Below are 23276 nucleotides of genomic sequence, written 5' to 3'. Positions count from 1 at the left end.
GGATGGGGAGAATGGGGGTGAGGGGTGGAGGGGCAAAAGCCGCTCAGAAGATGAATGTGGAAAACCAGGAATTAAGTTAATAAAGACGAGAACTGCTCTCACCCGCGATCCAATCATCCAACGACTCCTGTCATCTTCGGGGGCTGTCGGGTCTATCGAAAACTAAAAATGATTTTTTTTGTTTCCAATTTACATTTTATTTTACCAAATAAGACCCCACTGAGCTACATGTTTCTCATTTTCAGAAGTGACCTGGCTATCACAAATAGCAGCTTAACGAAGTGGCTTACCACTTGGACATTGCCAAATACTCTAAGCGCGTTATTTGGATTCTCAATGTAAAGGGAAAAACCGGAGAACCCTGAGAAAAATCCACACCACCACGGGGAGAGAGAGACACGAAAACTCCAAACATACAGCAGACGTCAGGTTCAGGATCGAACCCACGGCCTCCTGCATACAAGGCGAGTGAGTTAACATCTCCTAGCCACCGTGGCACCCTACTTGTGGCGCTCATTAGCACGGTTGGCTCTGTACGGCACAAAAGAAGTTCAACGTACATACATACTGCCCATCGACTAACACGACCCATAGACTCAATACTGCACCGCCGATTAGCACGGTTGGTTACGTACGGTGCGAAAGAATGTCAACGTACACACTACGTGGGAGAGTCTTCCTTGGATTTGAACTGCGTGCGACGGTCTCGTCCTCATGCACTCACGGCACAATGCACAGCACGGCCCACAGGTGGCATTCCACTCCTAAGTTTAGGCTGATCTGGTAATCATTATACGTTCATTTTATACTAGTTCCTGAAGCCTGTCTTCGCCAGGCAAATGTTTTCAATAAATATAATTAACCTGATGTGATATGATATATGTTTTGCAATTTTTATCGACGATCAGACCACGAAAAACTACTTCAAACAATTGTATTTTTCTTCGCAAAAAAAACACAAATTGTTGACAATTTGACTCAACTTGTTATATTGAAAGACGTACCGATCGGAAACCGCTAAATTTAAAGATTCCGTTATGTTTTTACGATAAAGAACAACAACATATCAACTTAATACTCTGAGAAGGAAAGCTCCTATCTTTGACCGTTTTAAGATATGAACATTAGATCAATGGTTCCCGCTTTAATTTTACTTGCTGTTTAACGCTCTATGAAACGAAAAAAACTCAACCTTATATTTTGAACGGTTTCTGAATGACACGCACTAAACATGTTTATGCGGCACTTAAAATCGAGATATAGAGGCCTACAAATGAAAAGTTTCGGATGTTTTTTTTATTTCCCTGTTTGTGTCCTAAAACTTCTTACATACCGAATTTCAGCTTTTTGCCTTGCCGGGAAGTACTATTGAGGTTTTTGAGAATACACATCAGGGTCTTTATTTGTACAGATTTATATTGATATCAGCATCATTCATGCTAAAAGCATCCCACGACGCTGTACGTCAATATTATATAGAAGGATCATAATCCCGTATACCGGGTTGGCTACATACGGCGCCAAGCCCAACACACACAAACACACAAATTAATAAACATAAACACCACCAAAACAAAAATCACAAACAACAACAAAAGTTATGACAACAAAGAAAGCCGAGGTGCCTTGTGGACAACATTACCCAGGGCTAAGGGCAACTTGCCCTAAGGAAAGACACTCATAATCAGAATATTTATTTAGACTGGAGTAGGAATCCGATTAGCTATACAGATTTTTTTAGATATCCAGTCGGGGTAGGTCAGAAAGTTACAACAACAAACAGTACAAAAACACGATAGGAGGTGCAAAATATATGAAAAGGTAAACAAATCACATAAAAAATAAACAAATAGAAATTAAACTATTCTTTTTTTATTTTACCCACTGAGCTATTAGCTTCTCTTTCAGAAGCGACCTGGCCACACATGATAGTTCACCAAAGTGACTTTTCACATGGAAATTTATTACAGCAAAATAATATTAATAATATGAACGCACTGACCTTGGCACTGTGTGAGAAATAGTTATCCAAAGTATATAAAACAACAAAATAATCAATTACAATGCCAGCCACTGTGGTGTCACGGTCAGCATACTGGACTTGCAAGGTCGCTGGTTCGAATTGATGCCCTGGCCCATCAAAGCACTGTCCAGCAACAGCTTTCCACAGAGCCCTTAATGAGCACAACATATATAGCTGTCTAAGAGCTCGCAGCATATTTTACCAGACTGGTGGTGAAACATGACAGTGGAAATGTAATCGGCTACAGAAGGCCCACCATGATAATAATAAATTATTAATACATGCGATGTATACCGTGTAAAAATAAACAACGTGAGAGCTGCTAAGTGAGACATTTGATGACAGTCCAAACAAATGAAAGCCAATCGGATAAAAAAACACGAAGAAAATGTAAATGTGTGTGCACTGTGCAATTGTATGCTCTTCTAGACGGTGTACGCATTTATGTTGAATTTATTTCGCACCGTACAGAGGCAACTGTGCTAATCGGAGGTGCAGTGTTGGGCCTGTGGGCATTGTTGAGTCTGGGTAGTATCAGTCTATGGGCAGTGTTGGGTCTATGGGTAGTGTTAGTCTATGGGAAGTGTTAGTCTATGGGAAGTATGTATGTGTAGTGGGTTTAACTGAGTGGCAGACGTAGCCTTTGGAGGCAACGCTTTTTATTTAGTTCCAACCAGTGGCGGCTCCTGCAAAATCTCTCAGGGGGGGCAAATGTCTGGATGATTAAGGTCCACCCATGCAATGAATAAATTAACAGCTTAAGCATGTAAAGGCAACTTCACTTCTTTAATATTAATGAAAAATAAAGTGACTCTTACAATACATCTTGTTTGTTTATATACTCACTATTAAAACAAACCACTCAAGTTTATTTTATTAAAGATTCCACTCGGTAGCGATAAATTATATTGTTGGATGAAACGTGCTTACGTATGATGACGTAAGCACGTATGATGACGTAAGCACGTTGGGGCTTGCCCTCCCGGAGCCATAGAGAATGCATTGGAGCGCCCCCGTTCGAAAAAAAACATCTTTCAATGTAAGTCTATGGGGCCACTCGGGGCGATTCTCAGCCGGAGTGAAATCGCCCCAAAAGAGGCGGTACTCCACAGAACGTAGCATGACGCTGATTGGACTATATCCAGAGGCTGCAGTGACGGCTAGCGTGACTGTGGTTGAATGACATTGGTGGTGCGTCGCCCAATCGCCCTATTGAAGAAACCGCCACTGGTTCCAACACAGAATAACAACCTGAGGTGGTGAATACCCGGCTAACTACAATAGTTACTACATAACTGTTACTATGGACCCGGGACCAACAACATTTGCACGGGTCCACGTGCTGGAATACTCGTTGAACGGAGATTGTAGTTGAAGGGTTTCTTTCCCGGGACGAACAACCCTGGTCCCTCTCGGGACCCGGCTTATATTCTCTGTGGCGTGGACGGCTCCGCCCTTGGCCACGTCCACCTTCCAGAATCCTCGGGAAGGATCTGGGTCCAAATCATGTGACCCCCCTAGCCACCTCTTGGGGCCCTCTGTCAACTTAACCAGTCACGTGTCCTCCCGGGTCGACCAGAGTGCCATGGCCTCACGCAACATTACCCTTCAGTTGGCACCCACACACTCTTTCGTGTAGAGCTGGCACTGGACTTACAACCAGGTGCCATCCAGTGCTATTATCCAGCACACACCATGCCCCTCTAGGGCCGGTATTACACTCACGGCATGGTGGTATCCAGCGATGTCGTTACATCGCACACCGTGCCCCTCTAGGGCCGGTACTGCACCCACAGCGTGGTGACATCCAGCGATGTCACTACATCATGCCCCCCCACCCTTCGTAAAACACAGCCGTCCTGGCTGTCAACTCCCCCTCCACAAAGCAAAGCCCCCCAGCGTGCCTTAACAAATAAATACCCCATCTCATATATACAATATTTACAATATATAGAATGACGAACGGGGGAAGAGAATAGAGGTACAGAACCCAACAATAGGCAAAAACACAATGGAAGATAGAAAGGGAGAGAGAGAAAAAAGAGAGAGAAAAAAGACATGCGGTAACACGCAAAACCTCGGGACCCACTCTAACACCAGCATCACCCACCCTCAATGTGTAACAACACCCGCAAGTACAATAAAGGCCAGGTTCAGCTAATGACCAAGACGACATGACGAGTGCGACAACCAACTGACGGCATGGGAGTGTGTGTGTATGGGGGCCACGAAAACCGAACAGTCTTGGAACGAGTCCTTGTAGCCTGGCACCCAGGCTAGGTGGGCGTAAGTTCCCTGGGGGTCCCGGGGGGAATTTGAAAATTTCTCGACGAGCCTGGCTCCTCACGAAGAGCAGTCGGAGGGGCAGGCGGGCCCTCCGCTCCCGAAGCTGTCGGGAATGGTGCAGGCGGCGGCTTGGTGGAAGTTAAATGCGTGGAACCTGAGGACGGGATCACATAACTCCCCTGAGGGCCAACCTCAGCGGGTACACACCTCAGCTTCCCCGACACACCCGACACTTGGCCCCTGTATAGTGGAGATGAGATTAATTTACGTGGCGCCATAAATGTTTTATGTGAGAGGGATGTACAGACCAACTCTGTCGACCCCAGCAAATTTGAACACACTGATGCCGAACAGCTCGAATCACATTAACCGGCCCCCTCCAAGGTTTAAACAATTTTGGTGATGTACCCACCAGTACCTGAAGACAGTGCAGCCAGGCTCTATCACCTGGAGCCCAATTATGTCCGGACAGATGGAGACCCCTCAGCCGCTCATTTGCCAATTGTTGTGAATTTGATTTTTCTCTGGAAGCCTCGCATGCTTCCGAAAGCCTCCGAAGGGTAAGGCGCATGGGCTCCAAAATGTTATATTTAGTCCTGTTTGGCTTAGTTCGTAATTGGACATCAATCGGGGGGTCGTGTTTTCTCCCGTACATAAAAAAATGTCGAGTGGACGCATGAGGGGCCATTCTATAGGCAGCCAAGACCCTGAGAACATGCAAGTTTCAGTCAAGCTGGAACTCGCTGACCTGATGGCTCAACATGGAAGTCAGAGTCCCTTACAACCGCTCCACCATCCCATCCGTCTGGGTATGATAGGGTGACGTACGTACGTTCTTTGTTCCCAACAAATCACACACCTCCCGCAGCAATTTAGAAGAAAATGTTTACCCTGATCGGTCAGAAGATGCTCAGGAGCCCCCTTGTCCATCACATAGCTGTCGAGGAATGCGTCGGTGATGGCCACCGCCAACTGGTTGGGAAGCGGCCAGGCCATCGGCCATCGTAAAAAATATTTGACGCCCACCAGTAAATACTTATTCCCACAACGGGTTGTAGGGAATGGACTGAGGACATCAAGAGTGACCAGCTCATTTATGCAGAAGACACAAATGGATTGCAACGGTGGACAACAGGGTTTAAATGGGGATTTCCGCCGAGCACACTGCAAACACCCCTTCAATACATTAGCGACATCTTCCGCCATACTGGGCCAGAAGAAGTCGAGCTTAGGTAGGGTCAGCATATTATGCACACCCAGGAGTAACAGTCGCTCGTGCACCACCCAAATTATTTTACCCCGCAGGGCAGTGGGCATGACGATGTTGTAACGGCGCAACCCTCCATCCCAACGCATAAGCAACCCACCTCTGAGGATGACAGAGGCTACTCCCCGTCGATCCCCACCCCCGTCCGCCCCCTTGATATGGCGTCGTAATTTTAACAGGGAATCTTCCTCATCCTGGAGGCGTCCCCACTCCGCATGGTCCAAGCCAATAACGGCGTCACGCGCCTCAGGACCGTCGGCTTCTTCAGAGGTGTCAACCACGACCGATGCCGCAAGGGGAGGTGGGCGAGACCTCGGCAGCCATCTTACAGCACCCCGAGCCCGTTGCTCGTTGGCAATCACCACATGGCATCTGCGTTCTTGTGTCGGGTACCTTTGCGTTAGAAAACAATAAAAGAATTGTCCTGCCAGACTTCCAACCAACGTGAAAGATGGCTAGACAGCTGTTTAATACGCAGCACATACTATAGGGCTGGATGGTCAGAGTGCACCTCAAAATGTCTGCCATAAAGATAGGGGCGATACTGCTGCACGAAAAAAACTATAGCCAAAAGTTCCCGGCGTGTGACACAATACCGTTGTTTGGCTGGAGACAGCACTTTGCTGCCATATGCTACAACACTCTCCACGCCTTCCACGACTTGAGACAGAACAGCGCCAATTCTGGTGTTGCAAGGAAAAGTCGGGGTATCAGAGGGGAGGGGCGTTCACCAAGCCATTCCAGAGCGCAACAAATGAGGCCTCCTCCTCCTCCCGCCAATGAAACTTCTGACCCTTTGCTGTCAGGGCATGGAGAGGTTTGGCGATAGTGGCGAACCTGGCGACAAAACGGCGATAATAGGATGCAAAACCAATGAAACTCTACACCTCCCCCACTGACTTCGGGGTCGGCCAAGAACGCATGTACGCAGTTTTGTCCGGGTCAGTTGCTATCCCTGACTTACTGGCTATATGGCCAAGGTACCAAACTGATTTTTGGAGCAGGTGACACTTCTGTGGTTTAAATTTGTGGTTCACCGCACGTATTTTAATAAAGCCAGCACGTAACCATTCCAGGTATTCTTTAAACGTACGGCTAAAAACAATAACATCGTCAAGATATATCAGGCACGAATTCCACTGGAGGCCAGCCAGAACCAGTTCCATCAATCGCTGAAACGTAGCCGGAGCGGAGTGAAGACCCATCAGAAGCTGATTAAATTCAAATAAGCTTTGTGGTGTACGAAAGGCTTGTCTTGGGCTTAGAAGACTCATCTAGGGGCAACTGCAAAAATCCCAATAGGAGTCGAAAAATTATGTGCTCCTGCCAGAGCATCCAGGGAATCGTCCATTCGAGGAAGGGGGTACGCGTCAGCTACAGAGATCTTATTAAGTTTACAGAAGTCAACACAGAAGAGCAAACTACCATCCTGCCTTTTAAAAAGAACAATCGGGGCTCCCCACGGGCTGTTGGACGGTGAGATAATATCGGCAGCCAACATCTCATCAACCGCCAGCCGTACGTTGTCTTTTTCTGTGAGGCTCAGCCGGTAGGGGTTCTGCTGGATGGGAGCGGCATCGCCCGTATCGATGTGGTGACTCAAAAAGGTAGAGTGGCCGATGTCGAATTTGCCTATGCTAAACACGTCGGAGAATTCACGTAAAAGCACCCTCAACTCCCTCCTCTTAGTCTCGGACAATTCAGAGTTTTCAGAACAAAGCGCATCCATCCACATCGGGAAACTGTTGCGGCTCTGCATTTGATGCGAACCCTCACCCCGCCAACGATGTTCCCCTCACGAAGCGTGGGTGATGCATGGGCTAGCACAGTGCCCTGCTGTATGACAGATGTGTCCAACCCTGCATTGAGGACCTGAATGAACGGTTCCTGGTCATTGGACACCAGAGTCTTGGCCCCCACTAACGTCAACCAACGAATAGCTTTGTTTGAGGGTCCTAGGAGATTTCCTCCCACAGTCGCCACCCGGTCAAGCGGCTTCCGCAACATTTGCATGTCGAGAGTAATCTTTACGGTCTTACTCGCAAGTGCTTATACAGTAGCATTGGCCATGTGCAATCGAGCGGGAGAAGGCAAAAAGGCCATGCGTCGGCCGGATGGCGACTCGAGACAACCTTGGTCTATTAAAATTTTTAGGGGCATCTTCCCCAGGAAGTCAGTCCCGAGCAAGCAAAGAACAGCAAGGGACATTGACACAAGAACTGTTCCCGTCAATTTGATATCTCCAATACACACATCTGCCGTTATCTGTCCTATGATGCGGCAAAGCATGGAACCCTGACAGGACATAGGGAACGACACTTACGAGGTTAGAATGTTAAAAATCAACTCGGAAATAATACTCACGGATGCACCAGTTCAACGAGCATTCTAATATCAACCCCCTCTATCTTTCCGATAACAGCGGATGAACCCGCGGCCGTGACAACCACTCTATGGGCCCACTCCGACCACTGACCCGGTCGGAGTGGCCAGCCAGCCCGAGCAAAATCTGAACCATCACACGACGGGAATGAAAACCATCTGAATGTGGTGAGTGAGGTGGATTCAAGGGCCGAGTGTGTGGTATGTCGTGACTTGCCTTGGGATATAGTGGAGTTGAGGACGGTCGGGCGGATGATGGCGGTGGTCCGGGGATGCGTCATCATGGCACGCGGCAACACGACAAGACGTGTCCCAGCAGGCCCAGTTGGAGAACACGATGAGCCCGCTCCCAGGATGAGGAAAAGTCTTCCGCCGTCGATGTTGTTCATCCCATCGCACCATGCCATCCCCCCACCAGCCTCCGCCTTGGGCCGAAGTGCAGGCTTGGACGGGCTCCATGTCTTCGGGTGTATCACGCATCTCAAGAGGTATGGTACACGCCGCCAAACCCTTATGTCGTTTCAAAAGCAGGTGCGCCTGGATGCACCTTGCGACTTTGAGAGAAGATATATAATCTTCCTCCATGGCTGGCAGGATGATGTTGAGGTCCTTCGCCAGCATCAGCAATCTTTCGAGAACCATCGAGTCGACTTCATCGTGGTCGATCTTTGGGAAGGCAGCCTTTGCTAGCGCCAACAGTGCGTTGCAGAAGGCGAGGGGCATCTTGGCCTCCTCCCTCCTCCGGCTTTTACAAGGACAGTGGGGCTAGGGGTCCAGGGTCCTAAGCTGGCTGGTCTTCTGGCTTCTGTCTTCGACTGGACCCCGAACCTCTGGAGAGGTTCGCTTATATACACCTCCCCCACCGAGGGGCAGGGCTGCGTGAGATCCTGGAACAGCCCGCAGCCCCCTCCCGTTGGGAGGGGCAGCGGGGGATCCCAGAACACCCCGCAGCCCCTCCTGCTTTTGGGCTGGCAATGCAGCAACTCCCCTGCTGGTACAAGGTACCACCCTTGATGGGCCCTGTCGACCACTGCAGGTAAGTGGGGCCCATCTCAGGCGCTACACTAGTGCCAATAGTGCGCTGCAGAAGGCGAGGGGCGTCTTGGCCTCCCCCCTCCTTCGTGCAGCAAACTTATGGCGAACATTTGATGGCGGGTCGTAAATTGCCTCCATTTGGGCAAAGGCTTGATGAAGCGTGGCCCTCTGCGATGGTGGGATGGTGCAAATCACCTCCGCCTCCGACCATTATGCCAAGTTGCAGTTTGTCTGGAAACAGCACCTGAAGGCCACCCAGTTGCCTACCGTGGCTGAACATTCTTTAACAAACGGTAGACGTCGCCTGAGGGATGGAATCTCGATAGGCAAACTCGGTGAACGTTCAGACTGGTGGGGTCTCCATCGTGCACGGGCTGTGCCATGGAGCTTTCCCGCTGGTATGTAGTCTGCGTTGCGTAAGCATAACCTAACTTGGCCTATCTTCCTGAAAAAAAAAACGTTTGGCCACTTCTGACACCAGTTGTAGTGGGTCCAACTGAGTCGCAGCCATAAACTTTGGAGGCAACGCGTGTTATTTAGTTCCAACACACGGGTAACTTCCCCTTAACAGAATAAAAACCTGAGGTGGTGACCACCTGGCTAACTCCACTAGTTACTACGTAACTGTTACTACGGACCTGGGACCAATAACATCTGCCCAGGTCCACGTGCTGGAAGACTCGTTGAACGGAGATCGTAGACGAAGGGTTTCTTTTCCGGGATGAACAACCCTGGTCCCTCTTGGGACCCGGCTTATATTCTCTGTGGCGTGGCCGGCTCTGCCCTTGGCCACATCCACCTTCCAGAATTCTTGGGAAGGATCTGGGTCCCAATCACAGGACCTTCCCTAGCCCCCTCTTGGGGCCCCAGCTGTCAACTTAATTGGTCACGGCCTCACACAAACCTTACTCTTCGTTCGGCACCCACACACCCTGTCCTGTACAGCCAGCACTGCACTTACAGCATGGTGCCATCCAGTGCTATTACCCAGCGCACACCGTGCCCCTCTAGGGCCGGTACTACACCCACGACATGGTGGTATCCAGCGATGTCGTTACATCGCACACCGTGCCCCTCTAGAGCCGGTACCGCACCCACAGTATGGTGACATTTAGCGATGTCACTACATATGTATGTTGAACTTCTTTTCGCACCATACGAAGCCAACCGTGCTGATCGGAGGTGCGGGAGGGGGGAAGGATGAGAACCATGTCATACTTGCTTGAGAGTCACCTCCGGAAGATCATTTATAATTCAGGCCGGGCGGCTCGAGTAGAAGAGTCATCAGCAATGCAATATGCAGAGGAAGGTTGGGAGTTCAAATCCCCTGGCTGAGGGATCATGGGTTGACGATTCAAGCCCATCATCTTTTCCAGTGGTACTAAAACATAATACGTATCATCTCACGATCGCCAAGGAACCGCAGACCTAGCTGAAAGTCAGCAGCCAGGTGGTGAACCGGTGCTCCAAACAATTCTCCAAGCTCTGTGGTCCTATGTATATTAAGATGCCTTCAGTCAACCAATGAAGCATTTATACACATTGGAGGAAACCGGGGCACTTGGAGAAAACCCCACGCGCGCAAGGGGGGGGGGGGGGAGACGACGACAACACTCTTATCCCATACAGAAGGGACAGGATACAGGGTGCTTCAAAAAATGTTAAACCTTCTGAGAGTTTGCAACAATACCACGAGAAATGTGCATCCGCGCTCTGGAGACCACCTGGAGCAGATTCCAGGCATGTGTTGACAATGATGGCGAACAAGTGGAAACTCTTTTACTTTTTTAAGCTATTAACATTGTATTTGTTATCATGTTACAGTGTATTATCTGTTCTTTTTCCATTAAATACGATAGTCCCATATAAGTGTTAACATTTTTTAAAGCACCCTGTATATGTATTAGTCTGCACTTCGCTGTAACGCCTTCGCCTGGCGGGCCAGGAGGGCATGGCACCTCCTCGACACCCACGGGGAGGTTGAGTTTCACAATAACGTCTGTGTACGGTGACCCACCAACCCCTCGCGGATGCTGCTGCTGCTGCTGCTGCTGCCTCCAGGCCGCCACCTGGCAATGTTTCTTTCACTGTGGTTATTGTTATCATTTTGGCTTGTTTGCTTTGTCCCCACTTGTTATGTCAAATTAACCGCTGCCATGTGACAACGCATTCTCTTGTCATAATATATACTATGCATAGTGTTTCGAGGGGAAATTTACACAGCTAAGGCCCATTCATTGTTGTGAAATGTCAATTGTCCAGACAGATATAAGGTGAGGACTCCGCATTGTCATCATCAACAGCATCAGCAGCAGCCATTGTCTATCCACTGCCGGATCCATGACTCCCCGTGTCATAGCCAACTCCGATTAGCATGGTTGGCTACGTATGGTGCAAAAGAAGTTCACACATACATGCTGTCCCATAGACTAACACTACCCATGGACTCAACACTGCCATATACTCAACACTGCACCTCCGATTAGCGTGTTTGGCTGCGTATGGTGCAAAAGAAGTTCTACACACATACGTACAAATCTCATGGTCCATTTCTGGTGCCATCCATCTTAGCGACGAGGCCTAACAAATGATAAAATAACAATCAACCGGCTCTTCGCCAATCCACTGCCGGATGAAGGCCTCCCCATGCATGCTGCGTCAGACATGGGGGCTGTTTAACCATACTTCACTGTGATTTTCACTGCAGGTTCTGTGAGCGCACGGCCGTTAGTTGAACTCGGGCCACTGGGTTCAGTGGAGTGTGCGAAACCGCCGCTGCTCCCACCACTCCACCCGAGCAAATAATAATTTAGGACAACGCTGAATAATTTAGAGCCCTTTTGTATCCATTGGAGGATGGAGCAACACAGGGATACTTGTATAACATTGCATTGGCACTGTATTAGATTATATCTGTTGATTTACATAGGACAGGGGTCAGCAAACCTGTGGCTCCAGAGCCGCGTGTGGCTCTTTAAAGACTGCAGTGCTGATCTTGAAATTCTAAAAAATAGTTCTTCTTGTTATTTTGGTTGCCGACCCCAGTTCACAGTGGAAGTCCAGTTCACCATGGAAATCCAGTTCACCATGGGAATCCAGTTCACCATGAAAATCCAGTTCACCATGGGAATCCAGTTCACTATGGAAATCCAGTTTACCATGGGAATCCAGTTCACCATGGAAATACAGTTTACCATGGGAATCCAGTTTACCATGGGAATCCAGTTCACCATGGAAATACAGTTTACCATGGGAATCCAGTTTACCATGGGAATCCAGTTCACAATGGAAATACAGTTTACCATGGAAATCCAGTTTACCATGGAAATCCAGTTTACCATGGGAATCCAGTTTACCATGGAAATACAGTTTACCGTGGAAATCCAGTTCACCATGGAAATACAGTTTACCATGGGAATCCAGTTCACCATGGAAATCCAGTTCACCGTGGAAGTCCAGTTCACCACGGGAATCCAGTTTACCAAGGGCAGGGCTCGGCAACCTGCAGCTCCGGAGCCGCGTGTGGCTCATTGAGGACAGCTGCTTCGTGACGTGATTTGTTAAGGACCCACTGTCTCGTATTCACCACCACACTGCACTGCGGCTCTTAAAATATCAAGTTATTTACTTATTTATTTACCGAATAATAAAAAAGGCTTTCCGACTCCCTGACCTAGAAGGAGATTACAAAATGAATTGTCGTAAAAAAGCAAATTGCATTGAAATTTTACTGACCAGGAGAAATCTTCAACAGGTCTTCTCTTGAAGTGCTCGAACTATTTTTCAGATAATTCATGACCCCTTCAACGATTTTCGCTGCCACAACCTAAAAGGCAAAACGTCAGCTCGCATGAACGATACCAAAACAGCGCAACGCCATCAATATTACAGGGCGGTCCGTTTGTAAATACCCCGCTGGTTCCTCTTGGCCCTACCCTTACTCTGTTCCCAACGGCTGATTGGATATTGCGAAAGCGACGGTTCCCGTGTGTTACCGAGGAGGAGTATTAAAAATAATTCAACGAAGCGAATTGAGAATTCGTGGAAGGCGCGTGCGGTCAATTCGACTTCAAATGTCGTTCTCTCGAAAACACTACCGTTGTTTCAGTGGGGCATCTGTAAATGGGTCACCCTGCACTGCGTTACAACTCAAGCGATGGTGTTGTAGTTCATCATCGGCTGCTGCCAGGGCCGTCCCTGCAGTGACACTAATCGAAGGGACAGAGCTCGCACACTGCAACAGAAATTGTAATTGAGGTCGGTCTCTCCGCCTCGATCATTCAACAGCTGACGCCTCAACCACCAAGTGTGTAGCAATCAGGGCTGGACTTGGGAAGAAATTACTGGGGGGGAACTCATAAATGATTCCCCCACCCCCACTAGATCTGATGAGGACAGGGAGGAGCTTTGCTCCATGTGTGGGTCTCTGTGCGTGTCTGTCGGTCTCTGTGCGTGTCTGTGGGTCTTTGTGTGTGTCTGTGGGTCTCTGAGCGCGTCTGTGGGTCTCTGTGCGTGTTTGTGGGTCTCTGTGCGCGTATGTGGGTCTCTGTGCGTGTTTGTGGGTCTCTGTGCGTGCATGTGGATCTCTGTGCGTGTCTGTGGGTCTCTGTGCTTGTCTGTGGGCTTCCGAGCGTGTCTGTGGGTCTCTGTGTGAGTCTGTGGGTCTCTGTGTGGGTCTGTGGGTCTCTGTGCGTGTCTGTGGGTCTCTGTGCGTGTCTGTGGGTCTCTGTGTGTGTTTGTGGGTCTCTGTGCGTGTCTGTGGGTCTCTGTGTGTTGTCTGTGGGTCTCTGTGCGTGTCTGTGGGTCTCTGTGCGTGTTTGTGGGTCTCTGTGTGTGTCTGTGGGTCTCTGTGAGTGTCTGTGGGTCTCTGTGCTTGTCTATGGGTCTCTGTGTGTGTCTGTGGGTCTCTTTGCGTGTCTGTGGGTCTCTGTGCGTGTCTGTGGGTCTCTGTGCGTGTCTGTGGGTCTCTGTGCGTGTCTATGGGTCTCTGTGTGTGTTTGTGGGTCTCTGTGCGTGTCTGTGGGTCTTTGTGCGTGCCTGTGGGTCTCTGTGCGTGTCTGTTAGTCCACCACTGGTAGCAGTATAACTTGTATTGTCTGCGTCGATACTGGAGACACATCGCGGATGACCAAAGTTCCGCTGCCGTCTGGCTTGGGATAAAATAGCAAGCCTCACGAGAGATTCGCTGCTCATTCACGCAATTTAACCAGCGACGATGTGAGATAGCTGGACGGCTCCGAGGTCAGGGCGCTGAGCCAGCACCGCTGAGCACCTGGGTTTTGAACCCAGATGTCAGCCACTCGTGATTAGAAACCAGCTTCTTAAGTGTAGGTATTTTTTATTTTATTTTTTATTTTATTTTACCAGGTAAGGCCCACTGAGCTAAAAAGCGACCTGGCCACAAATTATATCTCAATGAAGTGGCGTATCATGTGGAAATGCATAGGAGCCAAATACTCTAAATGCACGTTTAGTCTAAATGTGGAAGGAAAAACCGGCGGACTCGGAGAAAAATCCACGGGGAAAACACGCAAACTCTAAATATACAGCCATTAGGGTCGGGATAGAACCCACGACCTCCTGTATAGCAGGCCAGGCAGTTATCCTCTTGCCACCAAGATGATTGCCTTAGCCCATTTACCAATTACGGCACAAAAGCCGTGACATTAACTCAGATTTTTCACCTATTGGAGTCCCATCTCTGACACTAAGCAAAAAGAAAATCAATACGCGATGAGCAAACACAAGTTTGCAGGTCAATTAAAATGCGTGCCTCTAGTGTGGCTCATGAAGCCCGTCGATGGGACTTCAGATGCATTTCTTCCTTCGTGCGGCTCATGCAGATGCAGAGCAACGACTTTCAATGTCACATTCAGGCGGTCAGGCCAGGTAACCGCGTCAGGAGCAGCGGAGTGTATCATCACTCTGATGTCTCCTTCATATTTGCGGATTGGGCATTGCATGGTTATAGGATGCTATTAGCATGTACGATGCTATATAACATTATTAAAGTATTATTCTTCTTCTTGGTTCTTTCGGTAAAGTCACGTAGAAGGGAAGTAATACAATAATAAAAATAAAACATAATAAAATGATATAATAATATAATATAATGACTTTACCGAAAGAACCAAGAAGATGAATCCCTGCAGTCACGATAGCTTTAAATCTAAATTTAGTATTATTATTGTTATACGGTCTGTTCTGGATGACCACAGTCGCTCACTGGAGAGTTTTTTTTGTTATTTTCCAGTTGTGCATCAAGTATCTGCATCTACTGCCCTGGTTTGTGCAGTGGATGCGGTTTAGGGTGGACCATGAGCTTTGTGGATGATCTTCTGCGTTGGGTCTTTCACAAGGTATTCAGACGTACTGTCGTTCTTTGACGTAATATTCCGTGATGCACCTCCAGTTACAGAGACCTGAACGGAAATGCACATCTCCAATGGCGACGTGAACACCGATGGCACAACAGGAATCGAGAGTGAACAAGCCAATGGAGAAGCGCCGTACCTGTGAGTTCAGGTCAAGGTGCTGCTGGTCAGACGTCAAGTCGTGCACCGAATTTATAACCTCAGCGGCGTCGTTCGCCGTGTGGATCTGGGAGGAGGCGTTGTAGATCACTTGCAGCAAGGCGTATGTCACCTGCAAAAAGAAAGACATGTAGACCCAGGCTCGGACTGCCCGTCCACAAACACAATAGAGCACCTCTACCGGTTACAGGGTGCTGCGGTGGTTAGGAATTGTTATCTCCCTCGCCTGGCATGCAGGAGGTCGCCGGTCCGATCCCGACCCATTGACGTCTGCTGTGTATTGGGAGTTTGCGTGTTCTCACCCCGTGGTCGTCGCATGTTCGTTCGCCGAACGGAAGCCAACGCAGCTCGGCGAGATGCCGAATTGAAGCGGCGACCTCTGGATCCGAAAATCGCATTGCGGCAGCATCCACGCGAGACTTGACACGTGAACACATGTATTGTCCTGATTAATACGCGGGGGGGGGGGGGTGTTTGTTTGTCTATCTGCCTGCTTGTTTTTAACTCACTTGTTGCTTGTATCCGGATGAGACGTTCTGACTCAATGAGACGCCTGCCACGCGCACCAGCTGCAGGGTCCTCTGGTAGTCCTGGTCGGCCACGAGTGTGTCTAGAGTCCCGCCCGGAGACACCAGCTCATTCAGAGTGACCTCCAGCTGATCTGGCGGCAGCGCGGACACCTACAGCAATCACAAAACAAAGATTCCCCCGCATAGCCTTGAACAGACTGTTGGGGCAAGTGCTGTAAGCGAGTAGCACCTATGAAGGCCGGCACGGCACACTAGGGGGTGGGTAGCCAACGCCATGCCCGGCCGCCTTTGTCTCCCTAAGTGGCGATGTTTACACATGTTAGCCTGAGTCGACCTAGAGGAGTAGGCTCAGGACCGGTTCAGACAATCGTCACTGGTGTTGGCCGTGAGCGGGGATCGATCTCGGGTGGCTGGGTTCGTAGCGCAGCGTGGCGCCAACGATGCTATACTACCGCTCTGGTGGCAGAGCCAACACCTAAAGCGATCACACGCACGTGCGCGCACACGCTTTGCATCGCGATGCAAGATGCGGTTGCACCCGAGTCAACAGCCGCACGGCTCACAGCGTTATACCGAATAAATTAAACTGAAATGTGCCGGGTATCTGCGCGCGTCGCGGTTGTGCGTTACGGCTCTCCGTGCGTTATTTGGGCGGGCGGGGGGAGTTCGAACCGCGTGCGTCGCTCGGCCACGACGTCCGACGTTTTTCGCTTCCGAGTGCTGCGAGCTTCTTCATCTGGGCCGCGTGATACGTGGCGGCGCATGGGGGCGACCCCGCGGAAAACGCCGGAGAGTGCGACGCAGCGCTCTGCCATTGTTCTCGATTGGCTGCTGGACGGGGGCCTCTCTACACACGGCCCACGTCGTGCGGGGGGCTATGTGGCCACACTTCGCCACGCTAGGTCAGTGCGGACTGGTGAATGCAGGGAGTGCAGCCCCACAGCAGCCTTTAACAATCTGTACTATGCATGGCGGTCGCCTTACCAAACATCATCCGTGAGGCTAAGACGGGCTTTGTTAAACAATACGCAATGTTAGCTCTCGAGCAGCGGTTCTTAACCTTTTTTTCTCAATTGTAAAAAAGATATGTATGTTAATAAATACGTAGGGTTGGATGAAACAAAGTACGTTGTGCTTACGTGCCGCGTGCTTAATTTGTGTTTCGATGATTTACCTTCTAAAAAAATATCTGCCCATGTCTCGCATCCCCAGAAAGGGCATCTCGCATCTCCGGTGGGTGCGTGCACCGCAGATTAAGAACCACTGCTCTAGAGTAATAACTTAATTCTCAGTTCTCACAGCCACAATGAAGCTCTGATCTCCAGATTGAGGATTATTATGATTATTTGTCATTCTGTTTATCCCCAACATGAGAATAAGACATACTTAGGGTCCTGTGTCAATGCCGGATGATGAAAGCGCTAGACTGATCTATAATTAGAAATCGCTTCAGCACACTTAAAAAAACACATCTTCCAGGGAGGAGTGGTGCTATTTGCTCACACAAATTTGCGGTTGTCTTGATGGATTGGCTGTCAGCTTGTGTTATACTCGGGACAATAGCAGCCGCTCAAGAGATGGATTAGAAGACATTGCCACCTCATTTATAGAATAATGATATTAATCATAACAGTGGCCCTTATTTAAGCTAAACTAATTTTAATTTTACCAGGAAAGGCTCACTGAGCTGTACAGCTCTTTTTCAGAAGCAACCTGGCTATTATGAATGATAGTTAAACAATGTGGCTCATCATAATATGGAAATATATAGACGCCAAATACTCTAAACGCCCGTTCATTCTAAATGTGGAGAAGAAAAACTAGAGGACCTGAATAAAAATCCACACAACCACGGGGAGAATATGCAAACGCCAAATATACAGACATCAGGGTCGGGATTGAACACACGTCCTCCTGTACACCAAGCGAGGTATTCAATATCTCGCCAGGGAAGTGCTTTTCGCATTGTGTATCCGTGTGTACTTTGTTCGTAAGGCATGTTTCACAATTGTGTATCCGTGTGTTTATCACGGCAGCATGGCACGGACATTCCCGGTGCACACGCACAATTTCTCCTGCACGATATCCATGCTGCAGCCCGCGCCTCCCGGACCCCCCCCCCCTGCCACCGCCCAATCCTGAAGGCTGCAAGCTGATAACCTGCTTACGCAATCGTAGCAGTGTTACAATGCATTTAACCAATCAAGCTGTTAAACCGCCGTTGACACCTCGATTGCCATGGGGAATTCAGTGCAGCTGCCGATCGGGCCTGCACACGAAAACGGAGACTTGGAGGATATCGCCGGCGCCACCACCACCGCCCGTCGCTTCTCCCGCCGGCAGCAGCAGCGCCGCGCTCTCCCTGGCGCCGCTGCGAGAAACGACGAGGTGCCGCTCGCCGCTGTGCGCCACCACGCGATAGAGCAGGTCGGAGGGCGCGGCCGCATCACCGCTGAGCCAGCCCTGGCACAAGAACTGGAACGCAGTGCTCAGAGCCACACCTGCAGGAACAATCGGGCCACGCACAAGTAGCTGTGGTTAGTTCAACAAAGGCGGACAGAATCAGACTCCTTTACGCTTCGTACCGGAGTAATCCGATGAGCTACGAAGCTCTTCTTGCAGATGTCCAGCGACGACGACGTGCTCGTGAACCAACGCCGTGGCCCCTTTTCACATCGCGCGTGAAAACAGAGGCAGATTTTGATTTGAAGCTTTCGTGACTGCAGCAATCCATACTCTTTGGTTCTATACTCTTTGGATCGCAACACAAGTGGTGTGTTGCGATCGAAACGTCGTGATTTGTTTCATTTTATTTCTAACTACGTGACTTTACCGAAAGAACCAAATAAAACAGAGGCTGGAGTAATAGAGCTTGATAAAGAGAGTTGGAGACTGCGCTTCATGGTATGGGGGCCCTGGTGAGAATGACGTCTAAAAGAAATGTTTCTGGATTGACATAATTTGACATAGGATTGTAGTACATTTACAGCCGGTTTGTCAATCGGCCGACTGCTGGATCAGAGCTTCCCCCACATTGCGTGGGTTGTAGGGGTTATACGACCATACTTGACCGTGCCGGTCCGAGTGGCAGCACAGACGAGGTAGCGCAGAAGTACAATACAACAATGCACTCTGCTCTCTCCGACCTCCCGCCGTCCACCACGTAGCGCCGCAGCCACCTTCTGCAACCTGGCATCTACTAAGCAGCACCTGGGCTCAACCCTCCCTCGATTTTGCGATCTGACGAGGTTGGGCACGTTCCGGTTGATTCCGGTAACAGCCACGTGGTACATGGGTGATGTGCAACTTGGTTTAACAATGATACGGGCGCTTAATTCTCCTTCCCAGCAGGGCCCTGCGTCAACTGGGATGTCTGGCCAAACCCATGAATGAGTGTTTGGAACGTGAGAAGGGTTTGCTGCACAGGGATACGGGCCACTGGGGGGATCCCCTTGGCTAGACGGCGGTAGGGCATTGCAATGCTTTGATACCCATAGAGAACCCACACATACAAGGGGGGGGGGGGGAGCGCGATACACTTAGAAACATGCATTGAGATTACTTAGATTATACTTGCCGCTATAAATGTCCATATGATGAGCCACTTTGTTAAGCCATCACTTGTCACCAGGTCGCTTCTGAAAAATGAGTTAATACCTCAGTGGGCTTTGCCTGGTAGGATGGGGATGGTTTAGTTGTATTTGTATGGGTTTTGCTGATTTGGTTAGCTTTCTTGTACTTTGCACTGCTATCGTGTTTTTGTACTGTTTGTTGTTGTAACTTTCCGATCCCGTGCCCCTACTGGACATCTGTGAAAAAGGGCTTTATAGCTCACCGGATTCCTCCAGTATAAATAAATATTCTGATTCTCTATCCAAAAATATCAATGTCTGTACTGGCATCTCCTGGCCATACCTCGCAGTTCAAGCCTACATCACCCCGTGTGTATGTGAGAAACACAGCCAGTTGTCCCATGCAAGTACAATCCAGCCTCCAGCCTGCTTAGCTTCTGAGATCTGATTAAATCAGGCGCATTCAGGGTCGGGATTGAACCCACGACCTCCTGCTTATGAGGCGAGGTCGTTAACATTTCGCGACAGCGGCGCCCAATCAATGATGTAATTGATGGAAATGGCCAAAGATCCAATGACGTGCCCTCCTGAAAAAATGGCAACTTGAGACTCATGAATAAAGGGCATTATTATAATTACTACCATAGTGGTCCAGTTTATGAAATGGCTAAATTGACTTTTGGTCCCGATTGGATGATCTGCGCATTGTATATATGGAGTTTGTGTGTCTCTCTCCCCGTGGTCATGTGGATTTTTCTCCGCGTCCTCTGGGTTTTCCCTCCAGTTTAGAGTCAACATCATGCCTTTAGAGTAGTGTCCTTGATTGCAAGGTCCCCGGGCCACTGGCGGCCTCTGGTGGCCTTTTAGTGCGACCCCTGACGTGCGGCCCCCCGACAATACGCAAAGAGTAAACATACCCCCATCATGATCGTCATCGTACTGTCACAAACCCAATGGTTTCAAATGTGTGGTGGCCCTCACACTGATGATGTCTTATCGGTGAAAGTGCCCCCCACCCCTTCTTAAAATTAGAGAGTATTTGGCCGCTATAAATGATAAGCCACTTCGTTGAGCCTGTCATTCGTGGCCAGGTCGCATCCAATAAAGAGCTAAATAGCTCAGCGGGCCCTTAGCTGGTAGGCAAAAAAAGTTTAACAAATAGTTTAATAGATTTGAAGCTTTCGTGACTGCAGGAATCCATAATCTTTGGTTCTTTCGGTTTCGATCGCAACACAAGCGACCGTCTTTAGCTGAGCTGAAGATGGTCGCCTAAAGACGGTCGCTTGTGTTGCGATCGAAACGTCGTGATCTATTAATTTTATATCCAAGTGAGTTTACCGAAAGACCCAAAAAGTATAGTTCAATAGATATTCTGTATTTACCCGATGTGGGTTGAACAGCGCAGGTGCCACCGTAAGGAGGGCGCGTTGCTGATGTCCACATCTTCGATTGCCCAATTTGACCTCTCTTCCCTGAAGCCTCGACCGTGAGCTCGTACCGCCCCGCTGCAGCCAAGCTGTCCGCGTTCACTTTGAGGACCGATGCCTTCAGAGATATACAAAGACAGACGAAGAAGAAGAAGAAGCGTTAGAAGCATTTAAACAACAAAGCCCTTTCCTCACGTGACGTCGTAAAATGAGGGGAAACGGATTTATCTGACGCCGATAATAATTGTTCACAATTGGTTTCTTATTGCGTAGATCGCGGTGGAGTTATAATATAATTTTTTTACGATAACTCTCCACCACCCAGCGGCAGAGCCAATGGACTCAAATTGTTCCATGTCCACGGGCAAATCCGTGTGGCCCCCCACAACATTTATTTGTTTTTTCAGCAAAAACGCGAGGAGAAATGTTCGAAATGTGAAGTTGGCAGATCCGAGCTGCTGTTTGACACTTGAAGATGCTGGGCGTAACCTCGAGCAAGACGTCCAATCAAAATTGTCAAAATGTTGCTCACTTTTCAACATTCCTCCTCTGACAAACCAAATCAATTGGCACGTTTACCCACGTGACAACCTGATGGTTATAGTTATATTTGATATCATACCCTATATGATCTCAACCAAAAATAAACTAGTCATGAGTGATAATATTGGGTCGTGAAAGCCTGCACTGCAAAAGTAGTTTAAATATATCAAGTCGTTTAATCAGTGTTCACTTAGCAAGGCAATGGATGTCTCAATTCTGAGCGAACCTCGAACACAAAACTCCCAATGATTAATCAATTCATCCATGACAAATAAAATGATCTGGAGTTTGAATTCATTTCCAGCGTTGTGGGATGCAATTGCTTGAATGACGCTATATAAAATGAAATTATTATTAATTATTATTGAGCATCGGAATACAGTCACACCTCTCTGGACGCCACGTAAAACACTGTGGTGGTCACGATATAACAGCTTACAGTACAATACGATACATGGTGATTGCGCCAAATACTATTCAATACCACATGGTGATGATCGCAATACTATTCGATATGACATGGATATTATCATAATACTATTTGATACATGGTGATTATCGCAAAACTATATGCGACAAAGTGATTACCGCAATACTAGTCGACACGACATGATGATTCTCGCAATATTATTCAATATGCCTTGGTGATTATCGCAATGCAATTCAATAAGACACGGTGATCATCGCATTATCAGTTTCCAATTACTCCGTCATGTGATACGGACGCAAGACACGAAGGGAGCTGTCCCTTGCTCGCTGTTTTGTGAGCGGCACACCATGGCGCGTGGAGTCTATTCCTGTACTCTATAGCGTGAATAAGCATTACCTACAGACACATTCAATATCCCGTGTAAACATTACTGAACGTTTGCACAGAAACGAAACGCCTCAATTGTAAAACGACGCCTCCATCTTTATAATTCAACAAAGGAGATGAAGCCAATTTGTAAAATTACAGAGGCTCATTATCCTCCTATTACACGCATATATAAACTGTCGATGAGGATCGCAGACAAATTAATGATGGTCAATTGAGAGACGAACCAACAACCAGGGAAAGTTGGTTTTATATATTGTTGCTATCTTTAGCCCCACACTTGGCTATGATATTATTGCAAGGAAAACATAATTTGAAAACACTGCGCCCATTATGCCTAAATGTGGCAGACTGCTGAAAGGCATTTCACTTGGTGGAAACCGATGAAGTAACTCATCGAAGCCCTCACAAACCAGGCCTTCGTTCAAGTTGCATCGCATGCACGCATGCACATTATCAAATACATTTATGAAGACGACCAAAAGAGGAGTTGGGCAAGGTGATATCATCTATTCACCGAGGATATTCAGAGCAGCACTTGATGATATATATTGAAATATAAACAAGCTCACGCCTCCTGTAAACCACGTGACTTGTGTTCGTGGCCGCCCCCACTCTAAACCTTTCTCCACTCATCTATTGACCTCTTTCCCTGTATCTAAATCAGCTCAAGCTTCCCGTGAGTCACGTATCTATACATCATCTATCTATCTACACCATTCAAGCCTCCAGTAAACCGCGTGACTTCTGTGCGTGGCCACCATCACTCTGAACCCTCCCCCTCTTCCCGCCGCCACTCGCTGTGAGAATAGATGCTGCTTCCTCCGTGCGTCAATGCTCTGATTTAGCATCTTCCTCCCT

The 23276-nt window shown here is 48.5% G+C and overlaps 1 protein-coding gene across 1 annotated transcript in view; it reads right to left on the bottom strand.

Moving 5' to 3' along the window:
- LOC133357681 (polycystin-1-like protein 2) overlaps positions 1 to 21076 on the bottom strand; it is a 46721-nt gene extending 25645 nt beyond the window's left edge. The window contains exons 1-5 of the mRNA XM_061575772.1: positions 21011 to 21076; positions 18285 to 18557; positions 16036 to 16206; positions 15507 to 15638; positions 12729 to 12819 (exon numbers count right to left, since the gene is read on the bottom strand). Coding sequence (XP_061431756.1) covers positions 12729 to 12819; positions 15507 to 15638; positions 16036 to 16206; positions 18285 to 18503 — 613 coding nt within the window. The 5' untranslated portion in view covers positions 18504 to 18557; positions 21011 to 21076. The remainder of the gene's footprint in view (positions 1 to 12728; positions 12820 to 15506; positions 15639 to 16035; positions 16207 to 18284; positions 18558 to 21010) is intronic.
- Between the last annotated feature and the right edge of the window lie 2200 nt (positions 21077 to 23276).

The sequence above is a fragment of the Lethenteron reissneri genome, chromosome 59 (assembly GCF_015708825.2).
Source record: "Lethenteron reissneri isolate LAM-NWPU_2019-01 chromosome 59, ASM1570882v1, whole genome shotgun sequence".
NCBI classification, from domain to species: Eukaryota; Metazoa; Chordata; class Hyperoartia; order Petromyzontiformes; family Petromyzontidae; genus Lethenteron; species Lethenteron reissneri.
The sequence above is the reverse complement of the archived record's forward strand: the minus strand, read 5'-3'. Positions and strand labels throughout refer to the sequence as shown.